The 27,970-nt window shown below is 42.0% G+C and overlaps 1 protein-coding gene across 4 annotated transcripts in view; it reads right to left on the minus strand.

The window, feature by feature from the left end:
* Window positions 1-15,100: 15,100 nt before the first annotated feature.
* The window catches only part of ttll12 (tubulin tyrosine ligase-like family, member 12), a 49,888-nt gene continuing 37,018 nt past the window's right edge, over window positions 15,101-27,970 (minus strand). For all 4 annotated transcript variants that reach the window (XM_048548341.2, XM_048548342.2, XM_048548343.2 and 1 more), the window contains exons 12-14: window positions 22,155-22,223; window positions 19,389-19,527; window positions 15,101-15,408 (exon numbers count right to left, since the gene is read on the minus strand). In XM_048548341.2, coding sequence (XP_048404298.2) covers window positions 15,257-15,408; window positions 19,389-19,527; window positions 22,155-22,223 — 360 coding nt within the window. In that variant the 3' untranslated portion in view covers window positions 15,101-15,256. The remainder of the gene's footprint in view (window positions 15,409-19,388; window positions 19,528-22,154; window positions 22,224-27,970) is intronic.

Raw genomic sequence — 27,970 nt, forward strand, 5'->3', positions numbered from 1 at the left:
AAATTACAGCGGATCACAGTGAGACCCAACAGTCATGTCAAGTGACCATAATTAGTATTAGATTTATCAAGGTCAGTAGTCACACAACACCAGATTATAATTCAACAAGAGGCGGCAGCAGGATTTCTGACCCGATTTCTGAGGAAGGGCCTAGGCCCGAAACGTCAGCCTTCCTGCTCCTCTGATGCTGCTTGGCCTGCTGTGTTCATCCAGCTCTACACCTTGTTATCGCAAACCTTTCCTTATCTGGTGTCTCCAAACAGAACCGGTCAGGCTGCTGTACATAGATCAGAGGGAAATGGAAGTGAATTTCCTATCTTCGAGTCAAGGGCAGCAATTATAGTTTCACTATAATGAATTTAGCTGAGTTAAATTGGCTCACAGACATTGTTGCTCTTTTTGCATCAAGGCCATGTTATCTTATTAAAAAATTCTTGATTTCTCAAGTTTAACTTGAATTAATGTATCTGTTCTGAATAGAAAGTCTTAATGTTTTTGTGCATTGTTATGTTATACAAACTGAAACTAAGTTTAAATGAGAAAATTATCAAATTCTTGTGTTAGATTAAATGAAGTAGGAGCAAATTACTATTCTGAATTTAACATTGAGTCCAACACCTTCTGATTGTAAACCCATTCCCAGTCCTTTCCTTACTTTCAGCTTACTTGCTCCATTTTTTATAACCATGTTCTCCCTCCCCTTCCCACCCCTCCACCCCAACCCAATGGGACTGTCTGTCCTTTCAAGTCTGTCAGTTAGACACACCATTGTTCTGCCGTTCTCACAATCCGATAGCTTAATCTGAATTATCAGCATTCTTTCTCCCACATCACGCCGCCCCTTGTACTATTGTATAAACAGTGCCTCTTCACAGTTCAGGTCACCTCTGGTGAAGAGACAGTAAGGACTGCAGATGCTGGAGAATCTGAGATAACAAGGTGTAGGTATGGATGAACACAGCAGGCCAAGCAGCATCAGAGGAGCAGGAAGGCTGACGTTTCAGGTCCGGACCCTTCTTCAGAACTAGTGGAGGGGAAGGGGGCTCTGAGATAAATGGAGAGAGAGGGTAGGCGATGATAGAAGGTGGATAGAGAAGCAGACAGGTGGAGAGAAGATGGACAGGTCAAGGAGGCAGGGATAAAGCCAGTACAGGTGAGCGTAGGTATGGAGTTGGGATGTGAATTAGTCAGTGAGGAGGGAGGGGTAGGTAGGTGGGAGAAATGACGGAGAGGTCAAAGAGACTGGGATTAAAGGGGATGCTGGAATTGGGATGAGGTTGGGGGTGGAGAGATTTTGAAGCTTGCAAAGACCACATCGAGACCATTGGGCTGAAGGGTTCCCAGACGGAATATGACATGCTTGACCTCCAGCCTTCAGGTGGCATCGTTGTGGCACTGGAGGAGGCCCAGGACAGACATGTTATCCAAGGAGTGGGAGGGGAAGTTGAAGTGGTTCACGACTGGGAGGTGTCGCGAACCGAGCGTAAATGCTCCACAAAGCTGTCTCCAAGCCTCCACTTGGTTTCCCTGATGTAGAGGAGGTCACATTGGTAATGGCGGATATGATATACCACGTTAGCAGATGTACAGGTGAACATCTGTTTAATGTGGAATGTTTCGTTGGGGCCTGGGATGGAGGTGAGGGGGGGAGGTGTAGGGGCAGGTGTAGCACCTCCTGCGGTTGCAGGGAAAGGTGCTGGGGTGGTGAGGCTGGTGGGGAGTGCGGAGCAGACGGATTCGCGGAGAGAGCTGTCCCTCCGGAAGGCAGGTAAGGGTAGGGGAGGGTAAAATGTCCTTGGTAGTGGGGTCAGATTGCAGGTGGCCGAAGTGGCGGAGGATGGTACGTTGAATCCGGAAGTTCATCAACCTCTAGATTCAACACATCATCAACGTCCGGATGAAAACTTTCCACACTAAACACATGTTCACCTGTACATCTGCTAACGTGGTATATTGTGTCCGCTGTTCCTGATGTGGCCTCCTCTACATTGGGGAAACCAGGTGGAGGCTTGGAGACTGCTTTGTGGAGCACCCACACTCAGTTCATGACAAATGACAACACCTCCCAGTTGCGAACCACTTCAACTTCCCCTCCCACTCCTTGGACGACACGTCCATCCTGGGCCTCCTCCAGTGCCACAGCGATGCCACCCAAAGGCTAGAGGAACAGTACCTCATATTGCGCCTGGGAATCTTGCAACCCAATGGTCTCAATGTGGATTTCACAAGCTTCAAAATCTCCCCTCCCCCTACCTCATCCAAAGACCAGCCCCTCTCGATCTGCCCCCTTGACTTGTCTGTCTTTTCTCCCACCCAACCACTCCTCCCACTTCACTGACCAACTCCCACCCCCACTTCCTACCTACTAGCCTCATCCCTGCCTCCTTGCCCTGTCCGTCTGCTCTCCACCTATCTGCTCCTCAATCCACCTTCTGTCATCACCTCCCCCTCTCTCTATTTATTTCAGAGCCCCCTTCCCCTCCCCCATTTCTGAAGAAGGGTCCTGACCTGAAACGTCAGCTTTCCTGCTCCTCTGATGCTGCCTGGCCTGCTGTGTTCATCCAGCTCTACACCTTGTTACTTCTGGTGAAGAGTCATCTGGACTTGAAACATTAGCTTGCTCACTCTCTGCATGGATGCTGTCTGATGCGCTGTGATGTCCAGCATTTTTTGTTTTTAGATTTAAATAGAGATGCTTGCAAAGGAGTTTCTGGATTAAGATTGTAACAAGGACTGTGCTGCAAAGATACAATATTCAAAATTCTGGAACAGAATAATTACCAGGTACAGATATGTATATGGCAGATATGCAAAAAGGTTGTGCTGATATAGGAAATTTCTGAAGAATGCAGAAGGAGATGCACAGATGTGTCAGACAGTGGAACTCATGAATCCCTCTGCTCGAGTTCAAACTGATTGGAAATTAATTATGGAGAACACTGATTTCTACCTATAAAACAACTTGTCTATATTGGGACCGAGCCATGGCCAGGGTTTTATTTGTGTAGAGTGGAGGGGCATCCCCATGTTTTTGAGATAGTGCCACATTTTTTGGTCACACTACTGTAGGAATTCTTAACATTCTTCCAACTCCTGAACATGCTATGATTATGTTATTGACATATAGTTCAACCAGTAGTTTGCCCATCGAATATTGGTCAATCCAGAGAACATTTCAGATTAATTTAACTAATTAGGTTTGCATATCTGTCAAACTGCTCTTTCTGAACCCACTAAAATATTTACATTTGGTGTCCTGTTCAGCTGGGAATTTGTGGAGTGCACGGCACTGGTTATGTCTGTTGTTGTTGTGTTTTAGATATCGCTGAAATTGAATGCTTATTTTGTGTAGGCACGATTTAAACTAAAATGTGAACAAAATAAAAACACGCTGAAAAATTAACACTCAAACATGAAGTGAAAAGGCCCAGCATGAACTGATCATATGCTGATCCTGTATGAGGTTAAAATTGTATCAGAGATAATGGGAACTGCAGATGCTGGAGAATCCAGGACAACAAAGTGTGGAGCTGGATGAACACAGCAGACCAAGCAGCATCTTAGGGGCACAAAAGCTGACGTTTCAGGCCTAGACTCATGAGGTAATGTCTGGATCTTCAGAAATGTTAAATAAAATAGGAAGCAACATATTGATGGACAAAGAGTAAACCTGTAAGCAGAACATCAAGACACAATTACCAAAGGACTTCCTCTCAGCTTCATATTCTTTCCAAAGTTGAAGAAAGGGGAGTCAAAAAAGTCATCAGGTAGTTAGATCAGCAAAGTGATTCTTTTCTCCTCTATTTCTCATGCCCTCGGTGTCTGTTTAATAAAAGCATTAACTTTATCTGAGCAGTTTTTGAATGTCGTCCCTCCAGCTTTTTAAATAACTTTGAAAAGGCAATTTAGCTAACCTGAATTTAGAAGCTAAAGTATATTCAGTCAGCTGACTAAACTGATGCATTCTAGAAAATCAGGTGTTGTACGGAATCTATTTTGACTGACCACATCTTAGAGATGAGATGAGGTACATCAGGAAAAATCTTGAACAGAAGTCATGGGGAGGTCATGTGCAGCTATACAGGACATTGGTAAGGCTATTTTTGGAACACTGCATTCAATTCTCTCCTTGCTATAGGAAAGATGTTAAACTTGAAAGGGTTCAGAAGAAAATTACAGGGATGTTGCTGGATTTGGAGTGTTTGAGCTATCGAGAAGATGTGAGTAGACTGGGGTTATTTTCCCTTAAGTGTTGGAGGTTGACAGGTGATCTTATAGAGGTTTATAAAATCATGAGGAGCATGGATAGGTTGAATAGGCAAGCTCTTTTCCCCAGGTTGGTTGGGGGGGGGGGGGGGGGGTGGCTCCAAAACTAGAATTCATAGGTTTAAGGTAAGAGGGGAAGATTTAAAATGGACCTAAGGGATAGTGTTTTCATGCAGAAGGTGGTGTGTGTGTGGAATGAGCTGCCAGAGGAAGTGGTGGAGGCTGGTACAATTACAACATTTAAAAAGCATCTGGATGGGAATATGAATAGGAAGGGCTTAGAGGGATACGGGCCAAATGCTGGCAAATGGGACTAGATTAATTTAGGATATCTGGTTGTCCAGGACAAGTTGGACCGAAAGGTCTTTCTCTGCGCTGTACATCTCTATGATTCTATGTATGAACAGCGTTTAGCAATTTGGCTCCAAGAGGCTGCTTCACCAGTGAGAAAATGGTTGAATACAACCGAACATCATTTAACAGCGTCTTAGGTTTGTTTAATACATCCTCATTAATGGTTTGAACCTTTCATCTTTTACTTATAAATTCTGTGTCTGATACTACCTTTCTCACTAACACCTGAAGGAAGACTGAGGCTCTGAAAGCTTGTGTTTTCAAATAAACCTGTTGGAGAATAACCTGGTGTCATATGATTTCTAACATCATAATGGCATGAAGAGTTTAAAACAAAATCAGTAAGTTATTGTGAAATGAGCAGTTCAAATGCTGCTATTTCATTCATTAGAAATTTCATTTACTGAGAAAAAGTGCAGCAGAAAACTGTTCAGACATCAACATCGATATTTAAAGGAAGGTAATAATTAACATAGCCCCACCTGGTGACTAGGGTTTTCCATTACAGAATAACAGGACCACTCTCTCCGTGACTCCCTTGTTCGCTCCACACTGCCCTCCAACCCCACCACACCCGGCACCTTCCCCTGCAACCGCAGGAAATGCTACACTTGTCCCCACACCTCCTCCCTCACCCCCATCCCAGGCCCCAAGGTGACATTCCACATCAAACAGAGGTTCACCTGCACATCTGCCAATGTGGTATACTGCATCCACTGTACCCGGTGCGGCTTCCTCTACATTGGGGAAACCAAGCGGAGGCGTGGGGACCGCTTTGCAGAACACCTCCGCTCAGTTCGCAAAAAACAACTGCACCTCCCAGTCGCAAACCATTTCCACTCCCCCTCCCATTCTCTTGATGACATGTCCATCATGGGCCTCCTGCACTGCCACAATGATGCCACCCGAAGGTTGCAGGAACAGCAACTCATATTCTGCCTGGGAACCCTGCAGCCATATGGTATCAATGTGGACTTCACCAGTTTCAAAATCTCCCCTTCCCCGACTGCATCCCTCAACCAGCCCAGTTCATCCCCTCCCCCCACTGCACCACACAACCAGCCCAGCTCTTCCACCCCACCCATTGCATCCCAAAACCAGTCCAACCTGTCTCTGCCTCCCTAACCGGTTCTTCCTCTCACCCATCCCTTCCTCCCACCCCAAGCCGCACCCCCCGCTACCTACTAACCTCATCCTACCTCCTTGACCTGTCCGTCTTCCCTGGACTGACCTATCCCCTCCCTACCTCCCCACCTACACTCTCTCCACCTATCTTCTTTACTCTCCATCTTCGGTCCGCCTCCCCCTCTCTCCCTATTTATTCCAGTTCCCTCCCCCCATCCCCCTCTCTGATGAAGGGTCTAGGCCCTAAACGTCAGCTTTTGTGCTCCTGAGATGCTGCTTGGCCTGCTGTGTTCGTCCAGCCTCACATTTTATTATCTTGGAATCTCCAGCATCTGCAGTTCCCATAATCACAGAATAACAGGAACAGGTTTTCACACGGTTTCCATTTTAAATAAAACAGCCAGGATTTTTATAATGAAAAGGTGACAATTATGCATGGACAGGAAATACATTTTTACAGGCAGGAAGTGCATGCAGCATGAATTGTTCAACAGGATACTGGTTGAACGCGTATGAATGTGCAAATTGAGAGACAAAACAGGATTCAAGTCTATTCCAGACAACACATAATCTGGTTAAATTCTTTGTATAGAACTGTCAGATGTGACTTTCAGCTCCAATGTGAAACAGATCAACAAATGGATTTCAATGATTTGATGATCGACAAGGGTTTTTAACAATGCAGTTTGCATTTATATAGTGCCTTTAATGCAATAAAATGCCCTACACAGCTTCAGAAAATGTTATCAGTCAGAATTTCACACAGAGCCACGAGGAAAGATGAGCAGATGACCAAAATCCCAAAGGTGTGAGCTTTAAGAAGTGTCTGAAAGAGATGAGAGGGATGGAGAGGGGAGGCAACACCTTAGAAACTTGACAGCTGTCAGAGGTCAAACTATTAAAATTGATGATGTATGGAAACCAGAATTGGAAGAATTCAGGCATCTCTGAGGTTTACAGGACTGGAAGAGGCAAAAGAGGTCAGGAAGAACCATAGAGGCCATAGAGAATCACAGAAAAGAATGAGTATTTTAAAATCAAGACGTTGCATAGACAATACAGGTCAGTAAATGCAGGGGTGGCGCGTGAGTGTGATGTGATGTGAATTAGAATACAGGCAGCATGCTTTTGGATGAGAAGTTTAAGAAGGTTTAAAGACGGGATGCTAAAGGTGGGAATAGTGAAGCCCGGAGCTAACAAAGTTACAGATGAGATTTCAGCACCTGGTGAGCTGAGGCAGGGTGGAATCTGATGATGTTACATATGGTGGTTTTATTGAGGTGGATATGTGATAAGTTGGCATTTGAAAGACCATTCGAGGAGATTATCTGGTAACTTATATTTTAGGGACCTTGGTTGACACGTTTACCTACATTATAAGAGTCAGTATGATTCAAGAACACCTCATTGAATGTCTCACAAGCTTCAAAAACAAAGCTAAAATGTTTTATATAAATGCAATCTACTTCTTATTGTTTATTATATGATTAGAGAACTTGAGAATGGTTAAGTCAGGATATACAGGTCTAAAGGTGTTAGTGTACTTTAATAGATTGCTCTTCTGGATAACTTTCTAAGTGATTTAGGGATGAGAGGACAAATCAGAGTAGGGTTGAAATTACAATGCATGATAATCTTGAGTTAATTAGTGAGATTATGCTCAATATTTCTTTTGTGACATGTTGAATTCTTCCCAAAGGTAGTTTTGGGAATATTAATTCAGCAGTTCCAAAAATAGAAGCCAATGCAAGCATATTATTCATTTTAACCAGAGCAAGGACAGAAAGGCCAGGCAGGACATCTGAGTAACCATGGAAACGTGCAAACCCAGGGCCGAATGTTGAGATAATGTTGGAGCAGTGGGGGCAAGCTGCATAAAATTAAAAATTACAAATACGAGCTTCAACCTCTGAATTTTAGAGAAGTTATTTTGGTAACTGAGACCTTCTCCGCTTAATATGCTCAACTAAAATCTTTGCTTCTTTGTCTAACACACAACTGATAGCAGTGAAGGGTCTAGGCCCGAAACGTCAGCTTTTGTGCTCCTGAGATGCTACTTGGCCTGCTGTGTTCATCCAGCTTCACACTTTGTTATCTTGGATTCTCCAGCATCTGCAGTTCCCATTATCTCTGAACACAACTGATAGCAGACGTTTTCACCATAATTACAAGAAACATTAGTTTTTTAATCTGTTCACAAGATTCCATACTGTAGGGATTCTCCGAGTTCTGTGAGTCTATAAGTGTGTGGGTGACACCCACATCCGAACAATGAATGAAACCATTAATACTACTACCATAATGAGCAGTAGTGTTAAAGTTTAACTGCAATGTGTAATGGTTAATCTTGCTTAAAGTAGACCAATATATATCTGAAGTTGCTCACAGAGCCATAAAAGGAAGTATATCAAGACTACTAGGCTACAGGGGCAGGATACTGATAAAATTAACCAATGTTAAAATTTCTAGCCCAAAAAAGTAGAAATCATACCAGCTATCACCTGCTGCAAAGAGATTTGTAAGAACTCCCTTATTAATTTCAATCTACGGGATTCCAAGACATTACTCACTCACTTTGCTAAGGGACAGCTTATGGAGCATTGACTGCACTGTCGTTGTAGGTCCCGTGAGGGCATGTCATTTTTGTGTTGCTGATATCTGCTGTTTCACAACTTACACATGCAAGTGATGGGTGGAATCTCGAACCCGGAGCATCTGTGGATGGTGTTCAGCAGCTAGAGGACAATCTCAATGTTTGGCAAGTGCCAGAATCTGGGCAACAGAGAACACTAACAATGTTTCGAGCTGAATACTGTGACATGTTTTTAAAACGGTTTTTAAGGACAAGTTTCAATTCTGCTGGCCAATAGTTGCATCTCTTTACTATACATATCAATGCCAAGCATTTTTCTAAAGCTTTGCACCTCTTATTTGAATTATTGTTTTCTATAACCAAGGTACTGTATTGCAAAGGATTGTGAACAATGGGATGTTCATTGACATCTGCAAAATGTCAATGGATTGGTGAAACCACAAGGCTACAGTAATTGTTTCGTAGTTAGCAAAGTCTCAAGTAAAACATCTGAACAGGGACTTTTGCAAAGACTTGTTTAGACAAACAAGTTAAATGTGTGTGTTGGCAGAGAAAGAGACTATAAACTGAATCTCACAATTTATCAGCTGTTATTCAGTCAAGTATCACATAGGGTTTTTCTTCACCAGTCTTACTAGGTTTTCTCACCAGATCGCAGTAAACTCGCCTCATTTAGGGCAGCACAGTGGCTCAGTGGTTAGCACTGCAACCTCACAGCACCAGGGACCCGGGTTTGATTCCAGCCTCAGGCAACTGTCTGTGTGGAGGTTGCACATTCTCCCTGTGTCTGCATGGGTTTGCTCCCGTTTCCTCCCACAGTCCAAAAGATGTGCAAGCTAGGTGGATCGGCCATGCTAAATTGCCCATAGTGTTCAGGGTTGTGTGGGTTATAGGTGGATGGGTCTGGGTGGAATGCTCCAACAGGCAGTGTGGACTTGTTGGGCCAAAAGGCCTGTTTCCACACTGTAGGGAATCTAATCTAAAAAAAATTATTTACCAAAGCTGCTTCTGTGGCGTTCGATTCTAGCCCCATCACCAAACCAGGAAAACGTCACCGCTGTCAGAATATCCTGAATTGGTCAGAAGTAGCAGCTGTGCCATCCACTCTCATCTCCCATTACACCTGCCTCTGTCCCTCATTCCAGCAAGAACACAGCCCCCAATAGGGCAGAATGTGTCATGATGGGAGTGTGCTGCCCCATGGTCAGCTCCTCACCCTTACCAGGATTGGATCCAGAGTCAGTGGCCTGTTACGAGAGGCTGCCCTTCACTTACTTTGCTGGTAGCCCTTAAGCAAAGGCTAACTCCTTACACTTGACTGAGGACTGCTGACCAGCATGACAAGCTTCACTCCTTTGTGTCAGCAAGAAATGACAAAGCAACGCAAGGGAAGGCAATGATGTTAGCATCGAGATAGGATCAAAATGAGTGAGTGCTGAGAGAACAACCGGCCAGAGATGGGCCAGTCTATGGACTGGGTGCATGTCGCTGAGCACAAAATGTCATTGCTGTAGCATTACAATGATAGTTGTTGCTCCTCAAGGTGTAGCAACCCATAAGTGGATCAGAGATGTGCCATGAAGGTTTTTAGGACCTTCAACAGGTCATATGCCAATGTCCATGGAATGCAGAATCATAGAATAGAATCATAAAATCCCTCCAGTGTGGAAACAGGCCATTCAGCCCATCCCCCACCCTTTCCCCATAACCCTGCATTCCCCATGGCTAACCCACCAAGCGTGCACATCACTGGACACTGAGTAATTTATCGTGGCCAATCCACCTAGCCTGCACATCTTTAGAGGAAACTGAAGCACCTAAAGGAAGCACACGCAGACACAGGAGAATGTGCAAACTCCACTCAGACAGTTGTCCGAGGGTGGAATTGAACCCGGGTCCCTGGCACTGTGAAGCAGCAGTGGTGCCCTGGATTGCACGTGGGCGGTGCCCATGCAGCATGCCCAGCAACAAGGTGAGGTTGTCAGGTGCTTGCTCTGACTTCCATGTTCTCAGTGTCCAGTTTGCTTGTGCTGGGTAGTACAATAGAAAAATTGCAATATTAAAGGGGTGAAATACGTTAATTAATAACCAATAATCCCCCTTAGAGGGCAACTGCATTCTAGCAATGATTTAACCTTAATGCCTGGAACGTGGTAGGAGATATATGAGTTGCTTGTGATGTCAAGATAGGCCTTGCTGGGCTTCTCACATGATTCAGGCACATTTCCTGCATGGTCCACATCCTTCAGGCCCCTATGAGATTCCATACAATGGTAGAACGTGGGACCAATTCATTGCAATAGTATTAAGACAAATCACAGCTAAATATGGCAGGGTAAAGACCTGCTAAGAAAGATAAAGGAGAATTTGATAACTCAAAGACAAAGGCAGAAGATAGATGGTGATGGTCAACAGAACACTGGTAGAGGAAGAATGCCCCAGCAACTTCAGGAAGCAAAAACATTCATAATAATGAAGATTAATAATTTAGGTGGGGAAACTAAACTCAATATCTAACTTTGCAGATGACACAAAGCTGAGTGGCAGGGTGAACCGCAAGGAACGTGCAGAGACATTCAGGTGGTCTGGACATGTTGAATGAGTGGACAAATGCATAGCAGATTTATGTATAACAGGGATAAATCTGAGAACACTCACTTTGATAGCAAAAGCAGGAATGCAGATTATTACCTGAATGGTGATAATTTGGGAAAAGGGGAAGTACAAGACCAGGGTGTCCTTGTGAACTAATAGCTGAAAGCAAACATCCAGGTGTAGCAGGTGGTGAAAGCAGCATGTGGAATGCTGGCCTTTAATCAACAGGATCTGAACGCAGGAACAGGGCTGTCTTGCTGAGACCATACCTGGTGTATTGTGTGCAGCTTTGGTCCCCTTATCAGAACAAGGATGTTCTGGCAATGGGAGGGACAAAGCTTTACCATACTGGTTCCTGGGATGGCAGGACTGACATAGGAACAGAGACTGAATCGGGTGGGACTACATTCACTGGCATTTAGAAGAATGAAGGTGGGAATGTCATTTAAATTGATGAAATTCTAATAGGACTTGAAAATGGGAGTCCAGAACAAAGGGTCAAAGTTTAAGGATTCAGGGGACGCCACGTAGAACTGAGATCAGGAGGAACTGTTTCACCCAGAGATGGTGAATCTGTTGAATTCGCTGTCACAGGAAGCGATCGGGCGAAAAAAAAATTGAATGTTTTCAAGAAAATGTTAGATATGGTTCTTGGGCCGAACGAGATCAGAGGATATGAGGAAAAAGAAGGAACAGGGTATAGAGTTGGAAAATCAGCCATGATCATTTTGAATGGCAGAGCAGGTTCAAAGGGCTGAACGGCCTACTCCTGTTTCTATTTTCTATGCTTCCACCTTTGTAAGCTGTGAAGATGCCAGTGTACGACTGGGGTGGGCGAAGTCAGACACTTTAACCTGACAAAGGAGCACTATTCCGAAAGCTTGTGATTTTAAATACACCCGTTGGGAAAATAACCTAGTGTTGCATGACTTCTGATTTTATCCTCCTTTCTCACAAATACTCCTGTATAAACTACTGTCATTGTTAAGTATAGTGTTGGATTTCTGAAGTTGAGCTGAACAAACACATTCTGATAATGAAACCATCTTAATCTGTACATTTTGGGTCAAAAATCATAATGATCCATCTGTTCACAAATACACAGACACCTTACTGATATTCCATGAAAATATGGAGAGAGCATAGGTAAAATTGCACCTGGCTTGTGTTACTTCTTTCAAGGAAGTGGGTAAAGGAAAGTGAAATGTTTTAGCATTTGACACCTGATTTTCCAATAAATCCCCTGTTTGTTATCCAGCTGGATAAGATAATCGTCTCTGGACTGATTGGAAATTGGGAATTAGAATAGTCAACTTTAGCTGCTCGAGTACTTCATACAGGTTGACCAAACTTCATAACCCACTTTCACAGCTACAGAATTATTCACACCATAACGGTTCTGGAGAAGAGGGAAAAAAAGAGAAGATTTTAAGGTTCAAAAATAATAAACACAGCAAAGATTTTGCGACATGCATCTGATTGGATTCAGATATTTCATGATTCCTTCAGGATGATGTACTACCCGTTTTTTTTAAAAACAAAAAGTATATTTTGCATTTCAGTAATTAAGAAAGCTTTTCTATACATCTTATTCTGGCCCCTTGGTAGTAAATTCAGTTATTTGTCAAGACCTTTGTTACCACATCCACCAGGTATTAAACAAATCTATCAACTTAGACAGGGAGGTTGCACAAAGTTCACATTCTCTTAATGCAATTAGTTTGTGAGCAGTTGTTTTAACTTTCAGTGGTTCGGCTTGTACTTTGAAGATGGCCGCTGTGAACATTTATATTTTATGATTTGGGGTTTTAGTTTCTCCTGTCAACACGTGTCGCGCAGCTACACTTGGGCAAGCACAGCTCCCTTTCCAATGCTAGGCTATTTCAGTTCTTTGCATAGGACATTATTTTCTCATTTGGTAACTGAGCTACAATTCAGTATGATACTTTGACAATCACGGCTCAGGCTGCCCTTTGTGTGGTTCGGTTTCAAGCAAGACTGTGGCCACGGCAACAAGATCTCTTTGCTTCTATTCAATACTAATCATTTCTGTTCAAAATGCAGTGACCCATGATCTGTAACCTGAGCCTCTCTGGAAGTTCATACACAATTAAAGGAAGGATTTGCTTCCCCCTTCATAGTAGAAAAACCTGCAGAGTCACTTTGCGAGCTCTCTTCCACCCACCCTCGTCATAACAAAGGATGGTAATTTAAGAGTAATCTCAGAAGGCAGAAGACACCAAACTCATAAGAGTCTGCCTTCAGAAGTGAAGGGATCAGCAAATGAAAATGGCCACAAAATTTGCCAAAAAATGTCGATACCAGGGCACATTTGCTATTTTTTTAAAGTTATATTGAAACCATTTTCATGTTTATAAACTGGAGTTGAACATTATTTGTTTCTCCACTGTTAGTAATGGAGTTAATACATTTTGAGAGAGTTAATGCAGGAGAGAAAGTATATAGTAAAAGGCAGAACCCTTAGAATCATTAACATAACAGAGGGATCTAGGCGTACAGGTCAACAGTTCCCTGAAAGTGGGAACACAAGTGGTTTAGGTGGTCAGGAAGCTGTATGGCATGCTGCATTCATCAGTCAAGGTACAGAATATAAAAATTGGCCTATCACGTTGCAGCTGTGTAGAACTTTACTCGGAGCTTGTAACTGCAGTTGCTGGAGTCAGAGGTAACAGAATGGAGCTGGAGGAACACAGCAGGCCAGACAGCAGAGGAGCAGGAAAGTTGACGTTTTGGTTCAGGAGGTCCTGACCCAAAACATCAACTTTCCTGCTCCGCTGTTACTGCCTGGCCTGCTGTGTTCCTCCAGCTTCATACTGAGATCACATAAGGAGCATGAGCTGAGGGGTGACCTGATATAAGTTTACAAAATCATGAGAGACATGGATAGATTGGATAGTCAGTCTTTCTCCTCAGGGTGGAAACACCAATTATCAGGGGACATAGGTTTAAGATAAAAGAAGATCTGACCTGCAAGTTTTATATTACAGATGGTGGCGAGTGCTTGGAATGTGCTACCAGTGGAGGTAGTAGAAGTAGACATAATAGCAATATTTAAGAGACGTCTTGACGAATACACAAATCGACAGGGAATAGAGATACAGAGCACATAAAGTTTAGTTTAGAAAGGTGTCATGGGTCGGTGCAGGCTTGGTGGACCAAAGGGCTTGTTCCTGCACTGTGCAATTCTTTGTTCTTAATTCTGAATGTAGTTAGTGAGCACTGATGCCTCATCACAGGTGACAATGTTTCCAATATTCTCAGCACTTAACATCCTGCAAAAAGAGGAATGAAACTCATAGAAGTAGGACTGCCCATGTAAGATCAAGAAATGTTAAATAATCTGCCCTCATGTGTATCAAAGGTTCTTCTTATATATGTCCTTAAATTCACAGAATGAATCCACATGCATATTGGTTGCATTTGATTCCAGGTCATATACGTGAAAGGTTAGAGTGCAGATAAATGCATTAGCAGGTGCACAATCATGAGAAAAAGTGATTTCCACCTGTCCTTGTTTCAGGATTTGGTTTTCGGTGGCTAGTGTATAGTCTTGGGCCACCTTCCAATCACTTCTTGGGGTCCTAAAATATGGCACTCTTGTACACGATCTGACCAGTTTTCTCATTCATGGTTGTGCTGACTTAAGGCTGATTGCAGGCAATGTTACAACATCCTATTTCAGAAAAAGGAAACAAGGATGGAGGAATCCTACAGTGTCAAAGCAGGCCAATGGGACCATCGTGTCCACATCGACACTCTGCAGAGCATTCCAACCAGACCCACACGGCTACCCCATTCCTGTAACCCTGTATTTCCCATGGCTAATTCATCTAACTTACACATCCCCGGACACTATTGGCAATTTAACATGGCCAATCAACTCAACCTGCACAACTTTGGAATGTGGGAGGAAACGCCCAGGGAGAAAGTGCCAACTCCAGACAAAGAGTCACCCGAGGCTGGAATCGAACACATTTCCCTGGGGCTGTGGGGCAGCTGTGCAAATCACTGAGCCACCATACACCCCTGAGATCTACCTCAAACCCAACTGAAAAGCCAACAGTCAATTCAAAGAAGATAATCAAGACAACTTCTTCCGTTCAAGAATACTTGAAAACAAAAACAAAAGACCTCAGATGGATTGGATCATTCCGATTTTTTTTAATTGCTCACAGTTCTGTCTGCTACTGTCTCAAGATATTCAAAATTTTCTCAGTGATTTGACCATCTTCCTCCACCTGCAAGATTTGCAACAACCTTTGCAAATAATCCAGATGTTTATACAGATGAGACTCCTTGGCATTAGATCAAACGAGTGACAGGGCATCTATCCACATCATCCAGGATTAGTACATTGAAAATATCATTGAAGAAGCTGGGGTGATATTTGCAGGCTCTGGCACAGTCAGGGCTAAAATTCACCTCTAAAATTTGAGGCTGCATGATTGGTTTTCCTGTTAAAAACAAATATCGATGCAGTATTTTAAGTGTTTGATCAGTAATTCAAATACAACTCAAAATTCACTCCATTACAAAGAGATAATAGATTTACATGAGAGACACATGAAACATTTCTAGCAAAGTTAGTTGAATTATTGCAAAAGCACTTCTTTGAAGACACAACTTCTGTTTTCTTAAAAAAAAAGAGATTTTAATAGAATCAAAAGTTTCCCACTTGGGAAGAAACTGCACAAAGTGGTCATGTGTAAAAGGAAAGTGAATACAAATTTTGTCACAAGTGTGGCCTGTTTATAGTCACGAAATATAAAGCCTAATTGGGAACCATTTGCTCAGCCTAGAACTGGAAAGACAAATGTAATTCTGGAAGTCACTTTATATGAGGAATAAAAGTTCTGTTTCCTTCAAATCAGTCACTCCATAAAGGATTGAAGGATGGGTCAGCAAGTTTGCAGACGACACAAAGGTCGGAGGTGTCGTTGATAGTGTAGAGGGCTGTTGTAGGCTGCAGCGGGACATTGACAGGATGCAGAGATGGGCTGAGAGGTGGCAGATGGAGTTCAACCTGGATAAATGCGAGGTGATGCATTTTGGAAGGTCGAATTTGAAAGCTGAGTACAGGATTAACGATAGGATTCTTGGCAGCGTGGAGGAACAGAGGGATCTTGGTGTGCAGATACATAGATCCCTTAAAATGGCCACCCAAGTGGACAGGGTTGTTAAGCAAGCATATGGTGTTTTGGCTTTCATTAACAGGGGGATTGAGTTTAAGAGTCGTGAGATCTTGTTGCAGCTCTATAAAACTTTGGTTAGACCGCACTTGGAATACTGCGTCCAGTTCTGGGCGCCCTATTATAGGAAAGATGTGGATGCTTTGGAGAGGGTTCAGAGGAGGTTTACCAGGATGCTGCCTGGACTGGAGGGCTTATCTTATGAAGAGAGGTTGACTGAGCTCGGTCTCTTTTCATTGGAGAAAAGGAGGAGGAGAGGGGACCTAATTGAGGTATACAAGATAATGAGAGGCATAGATAGAGTTGATAGCCAGAGACTATTTCCCAGGGCAGAAATGGCTAGCACGAGGGGTCATAGTTTTAAGCTGGTTGGTGGAAAGTATAGAGGGGATGTCAGAGGCAGGTTCTTTACGCAGAGAGTTGTGAGAGCATGGAATGCGTTGCCAGCAGCAGTTGTGGAAGCAAGGTCATTGGGGTCATTTAAGAGATGGCTGGACATGTATATGGTCACAGAAATTTGAGGGTGCATACATGAGGATCAATGGTCGGCACAACATTGTGGGCTGAAGGGCCTGTTCTGTGCTGTACTGTTCTATGTTCTATGTTCTATGTTCTAATAAAGCTGTAGACATGTTCAAACAGGATTAGGACAGTAATTGCAAACTTTTTCCAACAGCTTTTTTCCACATTGATTACTCGTTCTGTTTTGTAGTGCCCGTCTCATGACCACTACCAACAGTCTTAACTGGTGCCACATTCAACTGCAACAAGAGTATTACAACAGACTGCCTCCATTTCTATGCCATCAAGCAGTCACCGTCAGCAGAAGGGCCTTACAACGTACTGCATTGATTTGGAGAAGATGGATCACAAAACCGTTACACTTGGGACTTGAATCTTACAATAAAGTTTTAAAATATCTGATTAAGCAACTGTCATCAGATTGATGCAGGCTCCACTCACTAGATTAACCTTGTTGCCAATCAGAAATATATTGATAAGAACTGCATACTATCATCATTAGATCCAGTAGTGACTATTATTGAACAAATCAAATTATTTCCAATTTGATGCCCATTTCTGAAAACTGACAAAACACAACCTCAGAAAGCAAGGAGCATTTTTCAGGTGTAAATGTGCTTAGCTCTTCTCCTGATGTTAGGGTGAGTGGACAGTGCAGTGTTATGGTGCCTGTGCTGATCACAAAAATGGAATTTCTTGTTGCAAGTCACTGCCATGATCTGACAGATCCGGTGCAACTCGATAATGGGATGAATTCGGTATGTTTTAGCAGACTGCATGCGTTGAAATGGGTTTGCACTGGGTTGCTCCACTGTCCACTCCAGGGCCAAACAAGGCTCCTTAATGACTCAGTGGTTCTCAATCTTGATTCATTAAACCAACTGAATAGTAATTAAATTGTTCTTTTTTTCCAAATAGCTTGTTTTTTTAATTTTAAAAAAAACTTTTATTATCTTGCTCCCCTGAAGACGGTTCAATTTAAAAAAGCTTTTACTTTTATCAAATGTTGAAACTTTTGGTCTTGTTTGTCATGATCATTGACATTTGAGTAACAGCACTGCAAATCCTAACAGGCTTCATTTTCAAACATTATGTCTTAAATGTTATTTTAGTTAATCAGGTTGCTGATCTCAAAACGATGTATTCCCCAGGCCTTCCTTCTCTCTTCAGGATCACTGGAACATGGCCTCTAGTCTAACTTGCATTGCCAACTCTGCATGCAGCGTGTCCTTGTGTGCTATCTCTATTAAATTGGCATTTATCAAACCTCCAGCAAGGAGATGATTTTCAGCTACGTCAGAGGAGAGCGTGTGAAAGTGAAATCACAGGACATTACATCATTAAAACAGGACATGCAAATCAAGAAGGCACCAGTTTTCTTTGCATTCTCAAAACTTCCCTGACAGAGAAATGATGGGTTGAATTATTCACATTTTAAAGTAATCACTGTTGACAATATTCACAACTTTCATCAGGCCCAGGCTCAGCATTTTCTGCACTGCTGAATAACCCCCATCTTTCATGCCTCTCCATAAAGTATCCTCTCTTTTTTAAAATGTGAGGCTGGATGAACACAGCAGGCCAAGCAGCATCTCAGGAGCACAAAAGCTGACGTTTCGGGCCTGGACCCTTCATCTCTGAAATGTCAGCTTTTGTGCTCCTGAGATGCTGCTTGGCCTGCTGTGTTCATCCAGCCTCACATTTTATTATCTTGGAATTCTCCAGCATCTGCAGTTCCCATTATCTCTCTCTTTTTTAGTCACATTTGTCAGAGGCATTTACAAACCTGCTTAAGAACTTAGAACAATCCTGCATGGTCACTAATTACTAGCTTTATTAATTCACTTCCACAAATTGGCACAGAGGGATTTGAACTTTCAACCCTTGGATGGGGGTGAACTATCGTCATGGCCTGCCTTAGGTGGCAGTGTCTGCTGCTGTATTCGTGGTCTAATTGCAAAACTGCAGCACAATACCAAGGGGATGCTGAATTGCCCAATCTGTTGAAATTTTGAAAGATAACCACCAATTTATTTATTACCTAAAGCTTCTTCCTTCATCACTCTGGGATACAGCTCATCTGGTCCAGGGGACGCACCAAGTTTAATTCAGTTAACCTTTTAATTACCACGTCTTTACTAATTGTAACTTTGTATGGTTCCTCAATTTCGTAAGTCCCTTCGTCACCTAGTACTTACAGGAGATTTTTTGTATCTTCTTCGATGAAGAAAGATACAAAGTAATTGTTTAGTTTCTCTGCCATTTCCCTGTTCTCTACTACAAGTTCTCCTGTGCCCACCTGTAGTGAGCCCATATTTTTCCTGGTTAATCTTTTCCTTTCACATATCTAAAGAAGCTTTACAAACTATCTTTATAGTTATTACTAGCTTGCATTCATATTCTCTTTTCCTTTATCAGTTCCTTGGTCTTTCTTTACTGGGTCCTAAATTGCTTCCAATCTTCAAACTTCCACTTTTTCTGGTGTTCTTACAAGATACTTCCTTTGATCTGCTTTCTTTGTGGAGGGAAAAATATATAATATTTACTAATGCGAATTTCTTAGTAGTCTGCCTGGAAACCCTTGTTCATAGGAACAAATTTTAGCTGATACCAAAACCTCCAAGGAAAAATAATGTTTGTTCACATCCTGGTTTTTATAATTGGCTTGGTGGCTGTCTGCATCCCATCTCAACCACAGAAATTCAAAGGGTTAAAACACTTACCATCACTGTCTGTGTCCCATTTCAACATGAGATCAATAGCATATATTGCCCGGGATGATGGATAATTGCAGATACCAAAAGGAGCATCTTTGGCTGTAGCCATTCGAAACAGTTCAACAAATGATTTATGTATTTCTTCCTGTAACACGTCAAAAATTATATCAGTAAAACCATGAAGAAAGTTAATCAACTTTACAATAAGTATAAATATTTCTGGTTCATTGTGGATTTCTTGTGATTTTGCCCATATTAAGTCAGAGGCTACCTGATTTTATGACAGAGGTATTACAAGTTAGGTTTTAATGGGCTACTTGTTGGAGTTGGGACTCTCATAATGTGTCAACCTGGCAAGATTTTTTCCTTCAGTTTTTAGCCCAGAATATTTTTGTCCTGCAGGTTGCTAGGGGTGTTAAAGGGCAAAGATAAGAGATCATATCTGACCCACACAGAATAATCAAATCAACAGTATACCTCCTTAACTTATGAATTTGCAGGATCGAGGGAAAACATGGAAGTAAGACTGTGATTGAGAATAGCTGAATTCAATGTCATTCAGGAAATAAAGTGAAGGATAGAGAGAAAAGAATTACAAAATTAAAAAAAAACAAATGCGACTTCTTTAAAATTTCTAACAAAATCATTACCCGAAGGAATAAAACTATACACTTTAAAGGCTGCCACTTTCAGCCCAAAAAGAGCCAAGTCTACCTCAACCTTTTAAATCTGTAACTTCAAAGTGTCCCTACAGTGTGGAAACAGGCCGTCTGGCCCAACAAGTCCACACCAACCATCAGAGCATCCCACCCAGACCCATCCCTCTATAAACCCACCTAATCTACACATCTCTGAAAACTACAGGCAATTTAGCATGGCCAATCCACCTAGCCTGCACATCTTTGTATTGTGGGAGGAAGCTGGATGGCCTAGAGGAAACCCACAGACACGTCGAAAATGTGCAAACTCCACACAGACAGTTGCCCAAGGGTGGAATTGAACCCAGGTCCCTGGCACTGTGAGGCAGCACTGAGCCTGGTGGAAATAGCTCTTCACCTTTGCCTGGTGTGGAGGTTCCTGACCCAACCAAACCTGTTATTCAAATTAAAAACCAAAAGGACTGCGGATACTGGAAATTCGAGAAAGGGTCAATGGACCCGAAGCATTAACTCTGATTTCTCTCCAGAGCCGCTGAGCCTTTCCAGCAATTTCTGTTTTTGCCTCTGTGGTCAAATTAACTGCCCTGAAACAAAAACATACAAGGTAGGAGCAGAATAGGATCTGACTATGATCTCAAATCCATATTCCTGTCTACTGCTGATAACCTTTCACACTCTTACTTACTATGAATGGATCCACTTTTGTCTTAAAAATATTCAAAGATCCACTTCAACTTTTCAGGAAGAGTGTTCCAAAGATTCATGACGCACTCTGAGGAAAGAAATTCTTGCCATCCCTTTCACAAATGGGCAAGCCCTATTCTTTAAATGATGACCCACTTCCCAGTCTAAATTCTCCCACAAGAAGAAACATCTTTTAGTTTTAAACTTTCATCATGGATGTAGATGTTGTTGGCTTGTCCATTTATAGATCTTCTCTAGTTGCTCTCGAGGAGAACATGGTGACCTGTCTTCTTGAACTACTGCAGTCCATTTGATGTAGGTGCAACCACAATGTCATTAGGTATTGGGAATCCACATCCACCCCAGTCAAGTTCACTCAATACCTACATGCTTCAATCAACTTGCCTTTTAAACTAAACTCCAGCAGACACAAGCCAATCTATCCTCATGAGACAACCTACCCACTGCAGGCACCTAGAGTCTGGCGAATCTTCTCTAAATTGCTTCCAATGCATTTACATCCATCCTTAAATAAGGAGACCAACGAAAATACACAATAATAGAATGTCATAATATCCTTTACAGTGAATATACCAGTGCAAAATACCTATTCATCTGCCATCTCCTTATTTTCCATTATTAGTTCCTCACACACACTAATTATATTTGTGCCCACAGAAACTCTTACTATCCGCTTTTAATTTTCAACCAACTTTGTCTCATACCCTAATCTTTCCCTTCTTATGAATTTTTAAGTCATTCAATGTATTTTTTAAAAAAACAAGTTGTCCGATCTTCTGGAAATAACAACCATCTTTGTGCCGTAATGTGGTTTTTGTTTAAGTTTGACACTATCTTTAATTTTTTTAATTAACTGCAGAAAGTGGGCAATCCTCTTGGAATTTTTATTTCTGATTGGAACTATCTATTGTGTGTATTCTGCAATATCCCCTTAAATGTCCACCACTGCATAACTATTGATCTATCTCATAAACTAACTTGCCAGTTTCTTTGGCTAGCTCTGTTTTCAAGTCCTCGCAAGTGCCCTTATTTATGCTTAAAAGGCTAGCCTTGCGTCCACTCTCACTCAAACTGATCTGATAGTTTAAACATATTATGGTTGCTGCCACCTAGGGGCAGCTTTGGTATTAGGTCATTTATTATCCACATCTCATGCACAATACAAAGTCTGGTATACAGCACTCTCTGATAGACTCTAGAACATGTCATTCTAAGAAACTATGTCAAAAACATATTGTGAACTGTTGGCCCTTATCGTCCACTGGAATTTTCCAGTCTATGTACAAGTTAAAAATGCTTATGTTGAGGACTACTTTTCTGACAAGCTCCCTGAAAAAGCCCAATGAATATATTTTTAAAACATGTAACAGTAATAAAAATAACAACAAATGCAATCACAGCAACCCACCTCTGTTTTCTTCCAGGAACAGTTGGAATATTGCTTCTCAAACATCAGAATAAATTCATTGTAGTGTACCTGTGAATAAGTAACCATTCAGTAACTAAAACCAACAGCTCAAAGCCAGTGTGTTAATGCAATAAAACATAAAGAAAGCAAAACATTGATGTTGTGAAGAAACCTCTACTACACCGAATTGGATTGTTTTAAAACTGATCAAAACATGGAAAGATAATTGTTAATTTGTCTCAGGTATTTCTACTCTCTGATCATAACATTATAGAGATTGAAGCACTGTCAGCACAGAAATATCAATGATTGGTGGAAGCCTTGTTTTTCCTTTTACTTTTCCCCCTTAAAGCTCAACTTGTCTCTTAAATAATGAGCAACAAAGTAGCACTAGTACTTAATAGAAGCTTCTAGTTTGACGAAATCTGCAATTATTTTTGCAACAGAACCAGCTGCTGGCAGGCCACTGCACATAGTCAGAATTGCTTTACAGCAGATTACGTTAATCACCCCAACAGCTACGAAACCTATAAGGCACCCAGTCACATCACATAAGATTATAGGCATCACTTCAGGCATACAGAAATGTAAGACGACAGCAGAAAAGCATGGAACATGTAGTAGTTGAGTCAACATTATAGAGAGAACTGATAAGTCTCCTCCTCGGAGTTGTAAAATGATACTTGAAAAGATAAATGGTGTGAAAATAGCCAAATGTAGGAGGCTGAGGAACCTGCAACAAAATGGAACAGCTGCTGATGTGTTGTGGAATAATACCAGTTTTTAAAGAGAAAATGTAGCTAAAGTTTAATGTTTCTGAAATCAGTCTTCAAGTCAGAGGCTTCAAAATTGAGTGGGGAGAAAGAAATATTAGTATTGAAGCTTAAGCTGAGCTTTGTTGAAACAAACGAACGTTCGAATGGAAAATAGAAAGGGATTTAATGAATCGTAGGGACCTCAGGGCTGTACTGGTGAACAAAGTACTTGTGCTTTGTAAATAATCATCCCACACAAGTTTGGCTCGTCAAGTAAAGGCTATTGCACTGCAAAAGAGCCAACATACTACAGCAAGTGAAAAACGATTCACAAACTGCTGTTACACAGAAGGACTGGCGCTTAAGGTGACGAATGAGCAGCATTGTGCATGGGAACAGACCAAGCAGAGGTGAGTTGGCAGACAGGATGGTGAAAAAGACGGGATGCAATTTCCAGGAGAGAATATGGGATTGTGTTGCACATGCGGTAGATAATTTGGCAAACAAGAAGGCAGACGGGGTGTAAAGTGAGAAACCAACAGTGGATTTGTCGTGACTGCCTGTGGAGGTGGAGGGGTCATGGCAGAATCACAAGAGATGCAAGAGACCTCGTCAGGGGTCCTCCACAGAAGGTAATAGGAACTCATTTCAGGAGCTCTTGTATGGATAGAGTAAACAGGCAAATTTGACTGAGATGAAAAACTGCAAGAACAAAATGGGAATCTTCACAGACGACCGAGTGGGAAGAAGCAAACTCCTGGTAACTGTGCAAATCTTTGGACTGGCAGATGTCACTGGAATGCCCACCCTTTTGTGTTATACACCAAGGGCTTAGAAAGGTCGGACAGCAATCGAAAGGGGAAGTAAATTCAATGAGATTCTCAAATACAGAATTGAAACAAGCTATACCACCTAAATCAGTGGAAGCAAAATTAAGCCCAGGAAGTGGCCTAAGCAGAATAACCACAGGACTAATAAACTTATGAAGATTGGTATATCTGAGGAACAGCACCGACTTGGAAACAGAATACAGTCCAAGTAAAAGTTTAGAAAGATGGAAGAAGTGGATTGCAGAAGAGAATTGGAGGGACAGATTGAGGGACTGTCTGAGGAAGATGGTCAGGGCACCCAGAAGGAGAAGTGCAACATAAACCACCAGATGGGGCCTTCAAGGCTCCTAAAGGTAAACACTGTAAACTGCCTAAATGTATGCAAATAGGGTTCTATCTCTAAAAGTTAACCATTCAATATGGAGTTCAGGTATTGAACTGAATGATGGAAAAAGCACAGCTTTCATAGTTTGTTAAACCACAGGCCTTTAAGCTAATAAAGGCATAGTGCATCCAGCTGATTGAAACATAAAGTCTTACATACAAACAAGGTGTTCCTTCCTGGGGATTTAAAGCCATTTGGAAGCGGGTGGGGGGGAAACAAGCCTGCACTGAGTCACAAATATGTTATGTGCCCTCATAATTCTGTGAAGGATTGGTAAGGAGGGTTATAAAATGGAGACTCCCTGTCTAGTTTGGCTGGAATACTCCGGTCACCAATTCATGAAGGGTCTAGGCCCAAAACGTCAGCTGTTGTGCTCCTAAGATGCTGCTTGGCCTGCTGTGTTCATCCAGCTCCACACTTTGTTATCTCAGAGCTTTTCCAGAACCTTCCACAAGAAGTCATGGACAGAATACTTCTGGTATACTCAAATAAAAGTGATTTTCTTTTTCATTTTTTGTCGAAAACAGCTGTGACAGTTTCCCTTTTCAGTTTGTTGCTGAAATGTTAATGTAGTGAGCCAAGAATTGTTTCCTTATTTATTTAATTTATTATTGGAAATAGTAATTAACATTGCACCACAAAATGATATTAGCAGTGTCGTGCATGTAGCAAGATTTTTCTAAGTCTCAGATTTGCTGATGACAATGAACCCCAACAGATTTGCAGAGACTGACTGACACAGTATATGCAGCAAGGAGAACCTTTCAAGTATGCATTAGCATAATAACAGCAGCAACCAAGTAACTTTGGAAGCATCAGGAAAACGTATGTATCACTGTTGAGAAGATGCAGTTTAACAGTTCGGCACATGTGTGTATCTTCATGAGTGAACATCAGAGAACCGGAGACACGAGTAATAAATCAAATAAAAAAACTGGACTTATTTTTGTTGCTTTAGGAAAATTAAATGATACAGTGCAGGCTAAAGATATTTTGGATAAGCAGAGGTAACAGTATATGAAGCAATGACTGTCCATGTTGTTAAAAGCATGATTGTTGCAACAGGAGATTATTTGATGAACAAGAAGTACTAACAACAGAAAGGAGTTTGTTTGGATTGTCCAGATGCAAAGAATAAAGCACGATAGAAGAACTTACGAATCAACACTCAGCTAAATGAAAAGTTTCAGAAAGAAGGCTGTGATGGCCCAGCAAAAAGCATTGTTTTTTTACTCAGCATTGCCATCTAGCAGTCCCTGCTGCAGATAATGTGTATTAGACCTCAGTGGGAATAGATGCACTTTATAAATGTCAGTTTCCTCACTGTATTTACATAATGATCCAATGCCCTTTTGATTGCCTCGACTGAACCTGACTCCGCCACACTTCCACACAGTGCATTCGGATCTTTTTCTCACCTTGCATTTGTTTCTTTTGCAAAACCATGCCCTCATGTTCCAGACTGTTTGATGAGCAGGAACAACTTCTCCCTGTCTACTCTATCCACACCCCTCATGATTTCGAAAAGTTATATTAAATATCTCTCAGCCTTCTTTCCTCTAAGTCCCAACTTCTCCCATCTTCTTAAGGGTCTCTTCACTGGAACCACTCTCAAAACTCTTCTGCACACTCTGACACATGCACATGTTTTTCCTTTAGTGTGACACTCAGAACCCTCTTTTGACCTCCAACTTTCCTCATAGATATGTTACGTGGCCCTATATTGAAAACCTTTTGGAAGTCGATGTACAACACATTGTAGCTTTCCCCTCTTCAATCCTCTCTTACCATTCAAAGAAAGTCCGTGTTAGTGAGACATGACTTTCTCTTAGCAAAACTCTTTCAAATCAACCCATATTTTTCCATGTGAATATTAACTTTATCCCAAGTAATTATTTCTATAAGATTACCCACCACTGAAGTTAAATTGACTACTCTGTAATTGCTGGGACATTATACACAGCCTTTTGTTTGGAATGCAGGTGTAATGCTATGTTCTCCAAACTGCCAGCACCAACCCCCGAAGCCATAGAAGATTGAAGGATCATTGCCAGCACCTTCACAGCTTCTACACTCATTTCCTTTAATATCCTCAGATATATTTCACCCAGTCCCATTCCTTAGCAATTTTAAGTACTGACAGCTTCTTCAATTTGTTCTCCTGGTCAATTTGCAAGTTTTCTTGTGACTGCATTTCCCCCTCTGTCAGGTAATTAAAGCCCCCTCATTATAGATACTCTACGATATTTACACCTCTCTGTAATTTCCTTGCAGATTTGTTCCTCTTTACTAGGTGGTCAATAGATTACACTGAGAAATGTATTTGTACCCTTTCCATTGCTTATCTCTAGCCAAGCTGATTCTAACCTTGAACCCTTTTGAAGCATCTTCTTTGTCAAAGTACTGCAATCATCTCCTTAATCAAAAACATTACCACTCCTCCTTTTATTCCTTTTCTATCTTTTCTGAACACCTCGTAACTATGAACATTTAATACCCAGACCTGGCATACATCAATGTGGTATTTGTCATCGCAACATGAAAATCACACAGTCTGTACCTGTTAACTCTCCGATGTTATGAACTGTACACTGTGTACTCACGTGTAGTGCAGTGAAACCCAGATTTTGGCTCTGTTACTTTCTGCTACTTGTAACTACCCCGATTAACTTCCTATTCTCTTATTTTTTATATTACTTTTCAACCTCCTGCAGCATTTTGTGCTCTTCTGTATTACTTTCTAATATTCCCTCCAGATTCCCACATTTCTGCTGAGTTAGTTTATCCTCCCCAACAGCACTCACAAAACACCCTGCAAGAAATATAGTCCCAGCTCCATTCAGGTGGAATTCATCTGTTCTGTACAGCAGTCATCACTCTCAGACCCAGTCCCAGCATCCGCAGAATCTAAAGGCCTCCCTCATGCACCAACTTTAAAGCCATTCATTCATCTCTCCTATCATCCTAATTCTGTGATCACTCACACTGGGGGTAATCCAGGGATTACTATCTTAGGGGAGCTGCTTGCTAATTTCTACCAAGCTCCTTAAATTCCAATTGCAGAACCAAATCTCCCTTCCTACCCATATCATTACTATCAGTGTGGACCTCAAATTCTGGCTGTTTACCCGCCCCCATTAGAATGCCCAGCAGGCTGCAAGATCCCTGACCATAGCACCAGGGAGACAAACCATCCAGGAGTCACACTGGCCACAGAAACATCAGTCTGTTCCCCTAACCGAAGAATCCCTTATCAGTACTGACCTTCCACTCTTTGCCCCAGCCAAGCAGTTAGCCACCTATAGTGTTGTAGTGTCATGGGCTTTTGCTCTTGCTACCTTGTACCAAAGATTGATTGCCCTCTTCGAGATCCAGAACTGTCAATTACTGTGCAAGACTTTAGAAGGTTGAGAGAGGGGTCTCACTGAAACTTACAGAATACAGAGAGGCCTGGATAAAGTGGAGGTGAAGAAAATGTTTCCACTAGTAGGAAAGACTAGGGCCTGAGGGCACCGCTTCAGAGTGAAGGGATGACCCTTTAGAACGGAGATGGGGAGAAATTTCTTTAGCAAGAGGGTGGTTAATCTGTGGAACTCAATGCTGCAGAAGGCTGTGGAGACCAAGTCATTGAGTGTATTTAAGACAGAGATAGACAGGTTCTTGATTATTAAGGGGATCAAGGGTTACAGGGAGAAGGCAGGAAAACAGGGTTGAGAAACATGTCAGCCATGATTGAATGGCAGAGGAGACACAATGGACCAATTAATCAAATTCTGCTCCTATACCCTATGGGCTTCTGGGGAGTATGCTGTGGTCTATCTTGGAGTGCCTGGCTGTCACACATCC

This window comes from Stegostoma tigrinum, chromosome 18 (assembly GCF_030684315.1).
Source record: "Stegostoma tigrinum isolate sSteTig4 chromosome 18, sSteTig4.hap1, whole genome shotgun sequence".
NCBI lineage: Eukaryota > Metazoa > Chordata > Chondrichthyes > Orectolobiformes > Stegostomatidae > Stegostoma > Stegostoma tigrinum.